This window comes from Entelurus aequoreus, linkage group LG20, assembly GCF_033978785.1.
Source record: "Entelurus aequoreus isolate RoL-2023_Sb linkage group LG20, RoL_Eaeq_v1.1, whole genome shotgun sequence".
NCBI classification, from domain to species: Eukaryota; Metazoa; Chordata; class Actinopteri; order Syngnathiformes; family Syngnathidae; genus Entelurus; species Entelurus aequoreus.
In genome coordinates this window covers 5,831,353-5,848,797 of record NC_084750.1, presented here as the reverse complement: position 1 = coordinate 5,848,797, position 17,445 = coordinate 5,831,353, and the positions used below count along the sequence as shown (strand labels likewise).

The window sequence follows — 17,445 nt, the reverse complement described above, 5'->3', positions numbered from 1 at the left end:
TTTCTGTGGACCCTTCCAACGAATTTGTTTATCGTCATTTTCTCAAAATAAACTGACATTTCCGTCTTTTTTAAACTCCAAAATCAGACAAATTTGCAAGCCCGTTTCCGCCACCAAAAACAAAATAAGTCAATAAATGTCGAAATGATGAAAAACAAAAGTCTAAATCCTGAGATAATTATTGAAAGCGCACTTAAAATCATTTTTTTTCTAAAAACTCGGCAGTGCGCCTTATAACTCGGTGCGCCTAATGTACGGAATAATTCTGGTTTTGCTTACCGACCTCGAAGCAATTTTATTTGGTACATGGTGTAATGATAAGTGTGACCAGTAGATGACAGTCAAGCATAAGAGATACACGTAGACTGCAATATGATGGCAATATGACTCAAGTAAACAACACCAACATTTTATACGTTCCATTGAAAATATAGAACATTACACACGGCGCTCAAAAACCTATCAAAATGTTTTAGTCCGACTTTGGTAAGCTATAAGGTAAAACACATTATCTGGCGTTTTGTTTCACAATGTTATGCAAAAACAACTCTTTTTTTTTTTACCTTCTGGTACTTGCTGATCTGTTTTTTAGGCTCTGCATAAATCCTGAAAAATTGCGCGAGTCCACCTTTGAAATCCGTGCCGACACCGTAGTCGATAAGCTCCATCTTTTGACACTACTACCACTCCCGTCCTTGCACGCTACAGCGGTACAACAAAGATGACGGGGAGGAGACCTTGTCGAAGGTGAGCCGCGTATATAAGACCGCCCACAAAACGGCCCATCCGGCAGCAACTGTCAGAAAGCGACTTGAAGATGATCTGTAAAACATCAGTGCAACATTTTGACCAAAGAACCACCAGTACATGTTATGTAGACCACAAGGAAGTGTTTTCAATTTAGAAATAAATAATAATAATTAGGGATGTCCGATAATATCGGACTGCCGATATTATCGGCCGATAAATGCTTTAAAATGTAATATCGGAAATTGTCGGTATCGTTTTCAAAATTATTGGTATCTGTTTCAAAAACTAAAATTTATGACTTTTTAAAACGCCGCTGTGTACACGGATGTAGGGAGAAGTAAAGAGCGCCAATAAACCTTAAAGGCACTGCCTTTGCGTGTCAGCTCAGTCACATAATATCTACGGCTTTTCAAACACACAAGTGAATGCAAGGCATACTTGATCAACAGCCATACAGGTCACACTGAGGGTGCCCGTATAAACAACTTTAACACTGTTACAAATATGCGCCACACTGTGAACCCACACCAAACAAGAATGACAAACACATTTCGGGAGAACATCCGCACCGTAACACAACAGAACAAATACCCAGAACACCTTGCAGCACTAACTCTTCCGGGATGCTACAATATACACCCCCGCTACCCCCTAAAAACCCTGCACCCCGCCCACCTCAACCTCCTCATGCTCTCTCAGGGAGAGCATGTCCCAAATCCCAAGCTGCTGTTTTGAGGCATGTTAAAAAAAAGTAATGCACTTTGTGACTTCAATAATAAATATGGCAGTGCCATGTTGGCATTTTTTCCCATAACTTGAGTTGATTTAGTTTGGAAAACCTTGTTACATTGTTTAATGCATCCAGCGGGGCATCACAACAAAATTAGGCATAATAATGTGTTAATTCCACGACTGTATATATCGTATCGGTTGATATCGGAATCGGTAATTAAGAGTTGGATAATATCGAATATCGGCAAAAAAAAACATCATCGCACAGCTCTCGTCACAACATTTAAAGTTTTTCTGTGGACCCTTCCAACGAATTTGTTTATCGTCATTTCCTCAAAATAAACTGACATTTCCGTCTTTTTTAAACTCCAAAATCAGACAAATTTGGAAGCCCGTTTCCGCCACCAAAAACAAAATAAGTCATAATTAAATGTCGAAATGATGAAAAACAAAAGTCTAAATCCTGAGATAATTATTGAAAGCGCACTTAAAATCATTTTTTTTCTAAAAACTCGGCAGTGCGCCTTATAACTCGGTGCGCCTAATGTACGGAATAATTCTGGTTTTGCTTACCGACCTCGAAGCAATTTTATTTGGTACATGGTGTAATGATAAGTGTGACCAGTAGATGACAGTCAAGCATAAGAGATACACGTAGACTGCAATATGATGGCAATATGACTCAAGTAAACAACACCAACATTTTATACGTTCCATTGAAAATATAGAACATTACACACGGCGCTCAAAAACCTATCAAAATGTTTTAGTCCGACTTTGGTAAGCTATAAGGTAAAACACATTATCTGGCGTTTTGTTTCACAATATTAAGCAAAAACAACTCTTTATTTATTTTTATTTTTTTTACCTTCTGGTACTTGCTGATCTGTTTTTTAGGCTCTGCATAAATCCTGAAAAATTGCGCGAGTCCGCCTTTGTAATCCGTGCCGACACCGTAGTCGATAAGCTCCATCTTTTGACACTACTACCACTCCCGTCCTTGCACGCTACAGCGGTACAACAAAGATGACGGGGAGGAGACCTTGTCGAAGGTGAGCCGTGTATATAAGACCGCCCACAAAACGGCCCATCCGGCAGCAACTGTCAGAAAGCGACTTGAAGATGATCTGTAAAACATCAGTGCAACATTTTGACCAAAGAACCACCATTACATGTTATGTAGACCACAAGGAAGTGTTTTCAATTTAGAAATAAATAATAATAATTAGTGATGTCCGATAATATCGGACTGCCGATATTATCGGCCGATAAATGCTTTAAAATGTAATATCGGAAATTGTCGGTATCGCTTTCAAAATTATTGGTATCTGTTTCAAAAACTAAAATTTATGACTTTTTAAAACGCCGCTGTGTACACGGATGTAGGGAGAAGTAAAGAGCGCCAATAAACCTTAAAGGCTCTGCCTTTGCGTGTGAACTCAGTCACATAATATCTATGGCTTTTCAAACACACAAGTGAATGCAAGGCGTACTTGATCAACAGCCATACAGGTCACACTGAGGGTGCCTGTATAAACAACTTTAACACTGTTACAAATATGCGCCACACTGTGAACCTACACCAAACAAGAATGACAAACACATTTCGGGAGAACATCCGCACCGTAACACAACATAAACACAACAGAACAAATACCCAGAACACCTTGCAGCACTAACTCTTCCGGGATGCTACAATATACACCCCCCGCTACCCCCTAAAAACCCTGCACCCCGCCCACCTCAACCTCCTCATGCTCTCTCAGGGAGAGCATGTCCCAAATCCCAAGCTGCTGTTTTGAGGCATGTTAAAAAAAAGTAATGCACTTTGTGACTTCAATAATAAATATGGCAGCGCCATGTTGGCATTTTTTTTCCATAACTTGAGTTGATTTATTTTGGAAAACCTTGTTACATTGTTTAATGCATCCAGCGGGGCATCACAACAAAATTAGGCATAATAATGTGTTAATTCCACGACTGTATATATCGTATCGGTTGATATCGGAATCGGTAATTAAGAGTTGGATAATATCGAATATCGGCAAAAAAAACCATCATCGGACATCTCTCGTCACAACATTTAAAGTTTTTCTGTGGACCCTTCCAACGAATTTGTTTATCGTAATTTTCTCAAAATAAACTGACATTTCCGTCTTTTTTAAACTCCAAAATCAGACAAATTTGGAAGCCCGTTTCCGCCACAAAAAACAAAATAAGTCATAATTAAATGTCGAAATGATGAAAAACAAAAGTCTAAATCCTGAGATAATTATTGAAAGCGCACTTAAAATCATTTTTTTTCTCAAAACTCGGCAGTGCGCCTTATAACTCGGTGCGCCTAATGTACGGAATAATTCTGGTTTTGCTTACCGACCTCGAAGCAATTTTATTTGGTACATGGTGTAATGATGAGTGTGACCAGTAGATGACAGTCAAGCATAAGAGATACACGTAGACTGCAATATGATGGCAATATGACTCAAGTAAACAACACCAACATTTTATACGTTCCATTGAAAATATAGAACATTACACACGGCGCTCAAAAACCTATCAAAATGTTTTAGTCCGACTTTGGTAAGCTATAAGGTAAAACATATTATCTGGCGTTTTGTTTCACAATATTATGCAAAAACAACTCTTTTTATAAAAATTTTTTTTACCTTCTGGTACTTGCTGATCTGTTTTTTAGGCTCTGCATAAATCCTGAAAAATTGCGCGAGTCCGCCTTTGTAATCCGTGCCGACCCCGTAGTCGATAAGCTCCATCTTTTGACACTACTACCACTCCCGTCCTTGCACGCTACAGCGGTACAACAAAGATGACGGGGAGGAGACCTTGTCGAAGGTGAGCCGCGTATATAAGACCGCCCACAAAATGGCCCATCCGGCAGCAACTGTCAGAAAGCGACTTGAAGATGATCTGTAAAACATCAGTGCAACATTTTGACCAAAGAACCACCATTACATGTTATGTAGACCACAAGGAAGTGTTTTCAATTTAGAAATAAATAATAATAATTAGGGATGTCCGATAATATCGGACTGCCGATATTATCGGCCGATAAATGCTTTAAAATGTAATATCGGAAATTGTCGGTATCGGTTTCAAAATTATTGAAATCTGTTTTAAAAACTAAAATTTATGACTTTTTAAAAAGCCACTGTGTACACGGATGTAGGGAGAAGTAAAGAGCGCCAATAAACCTTAAAGGCACTGCCTTTGCGTGTCAGCTCAGTCACATAATATCTACGGCTTTTCAAACACACAAGTGAATGCAAGGCGTACTTGATCAACAGCCATACAGGTCACACTGAGGGTGCCCGTATAAACAACTTTAACACTGTTACAAATATGCGCCACACTGTGAACCCACACCAAACAAGAATGACAAACACATTTCGGGAGAACATCCGCACCGTAACACAACATAAACACAACTGAACAAATACCCAGAACACCTTGCAGCACTAACTCTTCCGGGATGCTGCAATATACACCCCCGCTACCCCCTAAAAACCCTGCACCCCGCCCACCTCAACCTCCTCATGCTCTCTCAGGGAGAACATGTCCCAAATCCCAAGCTGCTGTTTTGAGGCATGTTAAAAAAAAGAATGCACTTTGTGACTTCAATAATAAATATGGCAGTGCCATGTTGGCATTTTTTTCCATAACTTGAGTTGATTTATTTTGGAAAACCTTGTTACATTGTTTAATGCATCCAGCGGGGCATCACAACAAAATTAGGCATAATAATGTGTTATTCCATGACTGTATATATCGGTATCGGTTGATATCGATAATTAAGAGTTGGACAATATCGGAATTTCGGATATTGGCAAAAAAGCCATTATCGGACATCTCTAATAATAATATGACTCCTTTTAATGCGCCCTATAATCCGGTGCGCCTTTATATATGAAAAAAGACCAAAAATAGCCCATTCATCGGCAGTGGTCCGGAAAATATGGTATTTGGTATAATAATTATAATGAAACTTTTTCAAAACAGGTTAGAGGTTAGGAAAGCTCCTTTTGGATGCACGGAAATGGACTAAAAACGTTCTCTTTTTTAAATTGATTGTTATAGAAAATAAAAATGTTTTAAATTTATACAATTTTTTTAAATGTATTTTGGAAAATTATGAATTTATTTAGAATGGGGATGAATAAGAATCGGGATCCGTCTGTGGATGGACTTGCCACTATTCTTTACTTTGTAATTGTGTCATACTGCACAAGAGTTTTCCGAGCATGGGCGTAGAAGAGGCCAGAAGAGTTTCCAATATCACATGTTTGTCTGTGTGTGTCCACCAGTCGCGCTAACTCTGCTGATGGCGACAAACACGCCATGTGGTTCACGTTGGGCATCAGGGAGGCCGTCGCAGGCTGGGACAAAGGCCTGCAGAGCATGTGTGCTGGAGAGAAGAGGAAGCTGACCATACCTCCTGCCCTCGCTTTTGGGAAAGAAGGCAACGGTGCTGCTCTACACAATACCGTACAAAGTTTCCCACACATTGCCACTCTCCATGCGCCGTGGGGGCGTTTTCAGTATGACACGTCATCATATTAATGATGTCATGATTCATTTGGACTGGCAATGATGCATATATTTTCATTCAAAAGGCTAAACATACGCTTTCAAACTCACACATAAACTGAAAAAAGTAGTACAATTATGCAGGATGAAGGCTGGCGCTAATGTCGTTAGCTTAATGCTGACGCACAATGGACCAGCTAACAAAGATGAGCATGGCTAATGGCAGGGCACGTTCATTATGGACAATCACTCACTCACTCTCGCATTCATACATACCAACAATTTCAAGTCTACATTGAAGTATTTTTTTTTTATCACATTTTTGGACTCTCCCACACAGAGATATCCAAACAGTCGTTTGACAACGCACACGGCGTAAAGTTAGATGTTGTTGTAATTAGAGATGTCAGATAATATCGGCCGATAAATGCTTTAAAATGTAATATCGGAAATTATCGGTATCGGTTTCAAAAAGTAAAATGTATGACTTTTTAAAACGCCGCTGTACGGAGTGGTACCCGGACGTAGGGAGAAGTACAGAGCAGTTGCGTCTCCCAGTCATACTTGCCAACCCTCCCGATTTTCCCGGGAGACTCCCGAATTTCAGTGCCCCTCCCGAAAATCTCCCGGGGCAACCATTCTCCCGAATTTCTCCCGATTTCCACCCAGACAACAATATAGGGGGCGTGCCTTAAAGGCACTGCATTTGCCTGCCAGCCCAATCACATAATATCTACGGCTTTTCACACACACAAGTGAATGCAAGGCATACTGGGTCAACAGCCATACAGGTCACACTGAGGGTGGCCGTATAAACAACTTCAACACTGTTACAAATATGCGCCACACTGTGAACCCACACCAAACAACAATGACAAACACATTTCGGGAGAACATCCGCACCGTAACACAACATAAACACAACAGAACAAATACCCAGAACCCCTTGCAGCACTAACTCTTCCGGGACGCAACAATATACACCCCCCGCTGCCCCCTACCCCCCCCGGCCCCTCCCAACCCCACCCACCTCTACCTCCTCATGCAAGTCCCAAATTCCAAGCTGCTGTTTTGAGGCATGTTAAAAAAAATAATGCACTTTGTGACTTCAATAATAAATATGGCAGTGCCATGTTGGCATTTTTTTACCATAACTTGAGTTGATTTATTTTGGAACACCTTGTTACATTGTTTAATGCATCCAGCGGGGCATCACAACAAAATTAGGCATAATAATGTGTTAATTCCACGACTGTATATATCGGCATCGGTTGATATCGGTATCGGGAATTAAGAGTTGGACAATATCGGAATATCGGATATCAGCAAAAAAAGCCATTATCCGACATCTCTAGTTGTAATGTCAAAATGAGGGTAGTTTCCACAAGTTTGAACAAAGAATGTATTAATGACGATAACTTAATAACGACAACTTGAAATAACTTTCTCTACTTTTGCCGGGCTCCAACTCGACTAGCTGTAGCGCTGCTAACAGGCGATTCCGATGCATTTTTGTATTTTTTTAATTAATCATTGAACATTTTTATGAAATTGAGATGTTTTTCAAACATATTATGGCCAATAGTACGTAAATGATAGTCTGTATACGACAGGGATGCCCATTGCTACCGGTCGATCGCGGAGGGTGTGTCAGTCGATCGCCAGCCAGGCATTAAAAAAATAGACCTAAACATTAGCGATCATCAATCGTCACTAAGACATCACTTTCGTCACTTGATTGACATTCAAGTCACCTGAGGATCTTGTGAGATGACGCTGGCTGCTGCGAGATCATTATTAAGAAAAAATGACCGACAGGAAGGCGAGAAACACTTTTTATTTCAACAGACTCTCGCGCCGTACCCGCCGTCAAAACTCTAAAGACCAACTGCACAGTTTTTGTCTTCACAATAAAAGCCCTGCTTCATCCTGGCTGCGCTAACAAAATAAGAGTCTCATAAAGCTAGCATGCGCAAGCTAGCAAGCTATGCAGTTTGTCTCCAATGTATTTCTTGTAAAGTGTATAAAAAGGAGTATGGAAGCTGGACAAATAAGATGCCAAAAACCAACCACTTTCATGTGGTATTGGACAGAAAGGAAAACTTTGTTCTCCTCTGTTAGGTTCAAATACTGATGACATCTATTAAACGAGACAAGATGCAAAGAATTCAGTGTTTCCCATAAACTGCCAAGATACCTGTGGCGGTGGGGGCGTGGCTATGGGCGTGGTCACCATGACATCATTGAGTAATTTGCATAATTTACTACAATATGATTTTCTCTAAAAAGGCTAAAAAAATGTATACTTACTAATTAATAATAACAGTTTTGTTTTAAACGTCCATCCATCCATCCATTTTACAATATCATTACAACACTTTATGTACATATTTATATACAGATTTGAACAATAAGTTATTCACTGAAATATATGTATTAATTGTGGTTCTTACAAAAAATATATCTTATAAAAATATAAAAGCTAAAATGTCTCTTAAAGCTCTGCCCCTTTTAATTAGTGCATACTAAATAATTTAACTTTTGCCTACTACTACAACCATATTATTTACCAGCAACATAAAGTGAAACAAGCAGAGGTGTCCTGCCACAGTCAGTAACAAATAAACAGAAAACAGTAATGGTGGTAGATAGACACAAAGCTTCATCAAACATCTGATCCACTGAACAAAGAGCTCCAAAAATCTTGATCCTACACTTCTCTTTTGTAAAGTAAATCTGAACAGCCGATATGGGCATCTACATCAACTATATGATTTGCCTGAGAATCTGGACAGGACAAAAAAAAAAAAAAAATTTTAAAAAAATATTTTTTTTGTGGCAGCCTTAATTCTTTCGTGGCGGGCCGCCACAAATAAATGAATGTGTGGGAAACACTGGAATTAAACAGAGACAGAATTAAATTTGGGTCAATTTGAGGAGAGACGCCTGGACATCTGTGCCCTCGTACAGTGTCATTACGCTCTGCCAAAAGATTGTACGCCTCCCCCTTTATTTGGACTTTCTCTGACCACATGACAACAGCTGCTTCTAAGGGACGAGGTCGTAAACAGCCATCGCCTTTGATTACAACAGTTCAAAAGAAAAGGTCGTAAACAGTTCACAGAAAAGGTCGTAAAAGAGTTCAAAAAGAGGTTCGTAAAACAGTTCAAAAAGGAGGTTCAAAAAGAGGTCGTCTGGAACTTGGGCAGATCCTGCCTTCTCTCCGCTTTGTAGTCCTTGGGTTAAAACAATATATTTCTGTTGATTACAATACATGAAAGAAAGCAGAACACCTTCATTTTGCTTCCCACCCTACACAGTGGAGTTTTACAAGCCTTCTTCTTGGTAGGTTTCAAAGACAGCTTTTGCTTCTCACCAGGCACTCAATGTAACAAAGTTTTTGTGATAACTTAGAAACAATTATTCTAACATCCTCCATTCAAAAATGCGGACGTTATCAGCAAGCACTACTGTCTGATTCCAATCAATGCAAGTCATCAGAATCAGGTAATACACCAACTTGCATTCTTGTCTTCATGAAAGAAAGGAATTAAACATGCTTGTATTATCATTAAACACCTTTTAACTTGTTAACAAAAATGTCTCTTTCTTAAATAAATAAATATAAATTATATATATGAATGAGGTAGACCCCCTCGACTTGGTTAACTGAAAAGTAGCTCGCCTGCAGAAAAAGTGTGGGCACCCCTGCTATACATCATGGACATTCATACATTACCTTTATTTTTCTTCATGTAAAAAAACAACTTATTTTTAAGATGTGATGGCTGTTATTTTGCCACGATCAATTCCTTAATGCATGTTATGGACTTCTTATTGTACTTTTCTGTCTTGCATGTAAATCTGTTCTGTTCTGAACGCCTCTTTAGGGCTCCCACTCTGATTTCTTACTTACCGTGGAGCATGTGAACTACTAAGCCTTTTTCCTGGTAAGCTTGCTCAACAATAACATTTTATGACTAACATTCACAATATTTTTTCAAGTAAAACACTCTCAAGTCATATCATGACACCCTTTTTTTGTTTGTTTTGAGCTATTTCTTTCTCACCTTATCAGGTAAAATCCCTCCTGAAAGCACTCTGATCTTCATGGTCGAGCTGCTGGAGATCAGAAACGGGCCCAGGTCGCACGAGTCCTTCCAGGAGATGGACCTGAACGACGACTGGAGGCTTTCCAAAACTGAGGTGAAGGGTTGCTTGTCAACTATTTTAGATAAACAGTGTTTCCCAAAGAAGAAAATGCCAATGTCATATAATTAGCATAATTGGCTGTAATGCATGTATTGTTTTTAAAAGCTACATGCGTACATTTGAGGACAAATCTTATTAAATATTCACATATTTTTTTCTGCCCTGCCTGAATGCTTGTAGGTAAACCTTTCAACATTTCCTTTAAATTATAGACAAAAAATACAACGATAATTAATAGAATTTTTTTTTTTTTAAAACACTCAACAAAACTTCCATGTTGCGGTCGTTTACAGATTGCCTCCAAATGAAATTACTGCAAAACTAAGCACATAAAATAAAGTACATTAATATACACGTGAAATGCCAAAAACATGTAAAATCAACAATACAGCCTGGTATGAACTGGCCAAGGACCAGATGGGGGGGATTACATCTCCTCTCTGGCCTGGGAACGCTTCGGGATTCCCCAGGAGGAAGTCGCTAATGTTGCTCTGGAGAGGGAAGTCTGGGGGTCTCTGCTGGAGCTGTTGTCCCCGCGACCCGATTCCGGATAAGCGGTTGAAAATGGATGGATGGATGGATGAACTGGCCTAAGCAACTGAAACCATAAAGTAATAAAGTTTGCGCTTATGATGCTAGCTTGATGCTAACATGCAATGGATTTTACCATTGGCATGCTAACGGACATTAGTGATCATTTTAAACTGTTTCAAATTTCTATTCAAAAAGATTTTAAGAGAACAAACTTGACATAAAACTGCATACGCATAACCACTTAAACACATTAAACCAGGGGTGGGCAATTAATTTTTACCGGGGGCCGCATGAGCTACCCGAGCACTGCTGGAGGGCCACATCGACAATATTTCAATTAAATTTTGCTCAATATTATTTTTGATGTATACCGTAAGATAAATAATAATAATAATAATAATAATAGTAATACTTCAACATAGTGTGTGTAACAGCATTCCATGACTAATATATATAAATTAACATTAATAATAAATGACAGTAAAATAAGCACACGTATGACTGAGGAGTCATAGTGTAACTTTGTGTGGTGTTTGAGTTGTCCGACTTTTTGTGTGGCCTTAAACGCACCAGTGGTTTAGTGCTATGCGTGTTGGTGACAGATGACAAGTTGGTTTTGGCCTGGTTTGTACGGCAGAAAATGACTAGTTTTTCGAGATAGAATTGTTTTACTCATGTTTTTGGTGTGGTTATGTCCGAATATAAACAGTTTTGTTCAATAAAGTGATCGATATAATTCCTGTCCTCGAAGCATCTCGATAGACGTTACAATAATTGAACGGTGTTCAATTGAACGGTATTGACGAACACCATTAGGGCCGCTTGTTGTCACTGTCACTCAAAGTTGCATTGCAAAATTACATAGAATAAATATGTTTATTTTGTTTAGAATTCAGATGGGATTTGATTTGGTGCGCGGCATATACTTGCTGCGCGCAGCGGACGCTTGAGCAGTGCGCAATTGCGCAGGCACGCACCTTAGGTGAGGGGACGTTGCTTTGCAGTTCATGTGTTGTTGAAAACACGCCATTCTTCATCAACTTTTCTCTTTTTGGCGTCTCGGGTGTAAACCGTGCATCACTTGTCGCTGCATGTGCACCTTCACTCGCAGGTTACACACGGACACACGCCCATAAATAATACTTTTCAAAATAAAAGCAGCACAGTTGTATTGCGCGCAGGACATAGATGTTTTTTCAACTTTATTTTGTAATTGCAGTTGTTCACATTCACTCACAATCACGCATACGTCCACACGGAAGTAATACAAATAACGATTTTCAAAACAAAAGCAGCAGCGTTGTATTGCACACTCGACATAGATACTTTTTAAAATTTATTTTGTAATTTATAATTGGCCTCACGCGGGCCGGACAGGGACGCACAAAGGGCCGGATGCGGCCCACGGGCCGCAGAATGCCCAGGTCTGCATTAAACTCTAAATTAGAGATGTCCGATAATATCGGACTGCCGATATTATCGGCCGATAAATGCTTTAAAATGTGATATCGGAAATATCGGTATCGGTTTCAAAAAGTAAAATGTATGACTTTTCAAAACGCCGCTGTGTACACGGACGTAGGGAGAAGTACAGAGCGCCAATAAACCTTAAAGGCACTGCCTTTGCGTGCCGGTCCAATCACATAACATCTACGGCTTTTCACACACACAAGTGAATGCAAGGCATACTTGGTCAACAGCCAAACAGGTCACACTGAGGGTGACCGTATAAACAACTTAAACACTGTTACAAATATGCACCACACTGTGAACCCACACCAAACAAGAATGACAAACACAATTCGGGAGAACATCCGCACCGTAACACAACATAAACACAACAGAACAAATACCCAGAACCCCTTGCAGCACTAACTCTTCTGGGACGCTACAATATACACCCCCCGCTACCACCTCAACGACTGTATATATCGGTATCGGTTGATATCGGAATCGTTAATTAAGAGTTGGACGATATCGGGATATCGGATACCGGCAAAAAAGCCGTTATCGGACATCTCTATCCAAAACTAATGTAAAGTATCCAAACAACAGAAGAATAAGTGATTATTACATATTAACAGAAGTGTAGATAGAACATGTAACAGAAAATAAGCAGATATTAACAGTAAATGAACAAGTAGATTAATAATCAATTTTTACAGTTTGTTGTTCATAATGTTGACAAAATAATAGAATGATAAATGACACAATATGTTACCTCATATCTCAGCAGACTACTTAGGAGCCTTTGTTTGTTTACTTACTACTAAAAGACAAGTTGTCTTGTATGTTCACTATTTTATTTAAGGACAAAATTGTTCTTTGATTACAATAAGAAACATATGTTTAATGTACCGTAAGAATTTTTGTTAAAATAAACCCAATAACGCCATTTTTTGTGGTCCCCTTTATTTAGTAAAGTATCAAGAAGTATCAAAATATATTTTGGTACAACCCGACATCATACACCTGTCCAACGTAACACCATATATCACGTATTTGAAGGTGGTGTTAAGTAGTAAGGCAGGAGGAAACAAACGTTAGCGACACTAGCATAGCATTGTGAGCGACATTGCAGTCGCATTTGAACGTCATGCAAGCTTAGCCTATCTGTTTTAGAAAAACAAAACGATAAAACTTGCAGCTCCCATCTCGATAACACCTGAAATGTATTTTCTGATGAGCGGCGAAGCCTGTTGTCTTTGCAAAGCTGTCCGTGCACTGCTGGGCATTTGTACTCCATCCATCCATTTTCTACCGCTTATTCCCTTCGGGGTCGCGGGGGGCGCTGGAGCCTATCTCAGCTACAATCGGGCAGAAGGCGGGGTACACCCTGGACAAGTCGCCACCTCATCGCAAGGCCAACACAGATAGACAGACAACATTCACACTCACAGTCACACACTAGGGCCAATTTTAGTGTTGCCAATCAACTTATCCCCAGGTGCATGTCTTTGGAGGTGGGAGGAAGCCGGAGTACCCGGAGGGAACCCACGCAGTCACGGGGAGAACATGCAAACTCCACACCGAAAGATCCAGAGCCCGGAATTGAACCCCAGACTACTCAGCACCTTCGTATTGTGAGGCAGACGCACTAACCCCTCTGCCACCGTGCTGCCCGGCATTTGTACTATTCTACGTAATTGTATAGAACTGTATAGTATGTGTACTTCTTCTCCACTACTTATGTTTTACCTTATTTCTATCCCTTCTACTGACCTGTAAAGGCAGGTCAGCTCCACATATGACTGAATAATGTCAGCAGGGGTGTCAAACTCGTATTCCCTGAGGGCCACTTGAAACAGTGACCAATAAATTAATATAAATGTCTAAGGATTCACATAATGATATTACACAATTGCTTGTATATTTGATCATTATATATATTGTTTACGTACTCCGTTAAAAAAAAATCTGTAGAGTGGCAGCTCAGTTGCCAGAATATTTTCGTAGAATAGAAAAACTAGTACCACCGTTTTTTCCTGGTATAATTCTGGCAACACAGCGGCCTTTTTTTTTTTTTTTTACAATAAAATGTATGCTGCTTGTTTTTATTGTATTTATCTGTTAATTAAGTTTTTTTTTAACTGTAACATTCTAGTGACTGGCAAGTTGTTTTTTTAACCGTAAAATCTACTGTTATTTTAACAATGTACAATTTAATGGATAACTTGTTTTGAAACCATAATTCAATCAGATATTTGTTATTTTAACAAAAAAATTTGTATGATAATATCATATTTGTTACATTATTCGGAAACCTGAAACTAATAGTTCATTATTATTACAGATATACCGTATTTTTCGGACTATAAGTCGCAGTTTTTTTCATAGTTTGGCCGGGGGTGCAACTTATACTCAGGAGCGACTTATGTGTGAAATTATTAACACATTACCGTAAAATATCAAATAATATTATTTAGCTCATTCACGTAAGAGACTAGACGTATAAGATTTCATGGAATTTAGCGATTAGGAGTGACAATTGTTTGGTAAACGTATAGCATGTTCTATATGTTATAGTTATTTGAATGACTCTTACCATAATATGTTACGTTAACATACCAGGCACGTTCTCAGTTGGTTATTTATGCCTCATATAACGTACACTTATTCAGCCTGTTGTTCACTATTCTTTATTTATTTTAAATTGCCTTTCAAATGTCTATTCTTGGTGTTGGCTTTTATCAAATACATTTCCCCCAAAAATGCGATTTATACTCCAGTGCGACTTATATATGTTTTTTCCTTCTTTATTATGCATTTTTGGCCGGTGCGACTTATACTCCGGAGCGACTTATACTCCGAAAAATACGGTGATTACGTTCCAACCTAAATTCATACAAATGTAACTAACATTACATTACTGAAATTAACAATATTAATATTACAGACTTATGTTTGAGTATTTATTTTTTATTTTTAAAAGTTGTATGAGAATATATTTGTTACATTATTAGGACATATGAAACTAATAGTTCATTAGTATAACCGATATAACTACTTTCCAACCTAAATTCATACAAATGTAACTAATATTGCTCAACAAAAATGAACAATAATAATATTACAGATTCATGTTTATCTATTATTATTCTAAGAAAAATATAATTTATGATAATATAATATGTGTTACATGATTTGATAATATTAAATAAAACTATATGCAATTGCATGCAGTACATGTATTTTTTCTGTAAAAAAAAAAGAATAGTAAGAAAAGATAAAATACTTAATTGACGGACATTATTTGCGGGCCGCGTTAAATGATGTGGCGGGCCTTGACTTTGATGCATGTGTGTTATATCATCCTTAAGGAGTCAATTTAGTCTATTAGGGCATTTAAAGCAAATAAACTTGCAGTTCTCTTGTAATATTATGCACACTTTTAGAACACTAGATATAATAATGCACTTTGACGGATGTAGTATTTAATAAATACACATGCTGACAATAATGCTGGAGCTTTATATGTAAATACTGCCTCTACAAAATAAAAATAGTTTACTTGTGTATGAGATAATCGAAGCAAACTTAGTGTAGTTGTACACCACAGCAAAATACAAGCCTACTAAGACAGTGTTACTCAGAAATAAGCATTGTTACACCTCGACTCGGTGTACCTAATGAGCGGTCCAGCAACTTTTAACTGACACAGTTACCCCCCTGCAGGTGAAAGAATACCTGAGGAAGGAGTTTGAGCGCCACGGCTACCCTCCCAACGACACCGTGCACGAAAACATGGTGGCGGACATTTTCGCCAAGGAAGACGAGAACAAAGACGGCTTCATATCCTCCAGGGAGTTCACTTACAAACACGATGAACTTTAATCGCCTGTTTTTGCGAGCTCATCCGGATGTTTTTGGCGGCCCCGACAACGACTTAAAAGCGCTCCCTTCAAAATTATTTGAAAAGAATAGCCCCTGCTTACCAGATTCTCGTGTCGTCACTAGAACCGATGCAGACGTCCATCAGGAGAGGACGCACGTAAATGTCTCAAGAAGCCATATGAGCTTGAGAGGTGCTGCAAAGAGGAAAGAGAGAAAGTGCCCAAAGAGAGGTGCGCCAAACTTGTGGCATCGTATTCCAAAAGACTTGAGGTGTCATTGCTGCCAAAGGTGCATCAACTAAGTACTGAGCAAAGGCTCTGAATACTTAAGTGATTTTTGAGTTTTATAGTACATTTGCAAAAATGTATACATTTCGGGTTTTTTTCTGTCAAGATGGGGTGCCGAGTGTACGTTCATGAGAAATAAAATGAACTTTTATGATTTTAGCAAATGGCTGCAATGAAACACAAAGTGACAAAACTTAAAGGAGTCGAAATACTCTTCCGACCCTGTGTGTGTGTGTGTGTGTGTGTGTGCGTGTGTGCGTGTGTGTGTGTGTGTGTGTGTGTGTGTGTGTGTGTGTGTGTGTGTGTGTGTGTGTGTGTGTGTGTGTGTGTGTGTGTGTGTGTGTGTGTGTGTGTGTGTGTGTGTGTGTGTGTGTGTGTGTGCGCGCGCACATACTTGCCAACCTTGAGACCTACGATACCGGGGGGTGGGGGGCGTGGTTAAGAGGGGAATATATTTAAGCTAGAATTCACCAACTCAAGTATTTCATATATATATATATATATATATATATGAAATACTTGACTTTCAGTGAATTCTAGCTATATATATATATGTATATGTATTTATTTTATTATACATATAAATAAAATAAATACTTGAATTTCAGTGTTCTGGAGGCTATCCAGTAGATGGCAGTATTGTCCTGTTTAAGAGTGTCACAACATTGCTGTTTACGGCAGAAGAACTGCTTTACGGTAGACTAAACGTGACTGCTGCTGTTGTGTGTTGTTACCGCGCTGGGAGGGCGTTAATGAAACTGCCTAACAATAAACCCACATAAGAAACCAAGAACTCGCCCTCCATCATTCTACAGTTATGACGTCATTGGGCAGGCAAGCTGTTTATATTGTGGGAAAGCGGACGTGAGAACAGGCTGTCCCCACTCAGGTCGCATTGAGCTGGAGGGGGCGTGGCCTCCAGCTCCGGCTGAATACCGGGAGTTTGTCGGGAGAAAATTTCTGCCGGGAGGTTATCGGGAGAGGCGCTGAATACCGGGAGTCTCCCGCTAAAAACGGGAGGGTTGGCAAGTATGGCACACATACATGTCTTGCC

The 17,445-nt window shown here is 39.2% G+C and overlaps 1 protein-coding gene across 2 annotated transcripts in view; it reads left to right on the top strand.

Moving 5' to 3' along the window:
* The window catches only part of LOC133635876 (peptidyl-prolyl cis-trans isomerase FKBP14-like), a 41,047-nt gene extending 24,336 nt beyond the window's left edge, over nucleotides 1-16,711 (top strand). Inside the window, exons 3-5 of one of the 2 annotated variants that reach the window (XM_062029291.1) lie at nucleotides 5,802-5,962; nucleotides 10,103-10,230; nucleotides 15,946-16,711. In XM_062029291.1, the coding sequence (XP_061885275.1) occupies nucleotides 5,802-5,962; nucleotides 10,103-10,230; nucleotides 15,946-16,104 (448 nt within the window). In that variant the 3' untranslated portion in view covers nucleotides 16,105-16,711. Of the gene's footprint in view, nucleotides 1-5,801; nucleotides 5,963-9,914; nucleotides 9,975-10,102; nucleotides 10,232-15,945 lie in introns of those variants that run through there. The other variant, XR_009822134.1, reaches the window with a different exon arrangement.
* Nucleotides 16,712-17,445: the final 734 nt, after the last annotated feature.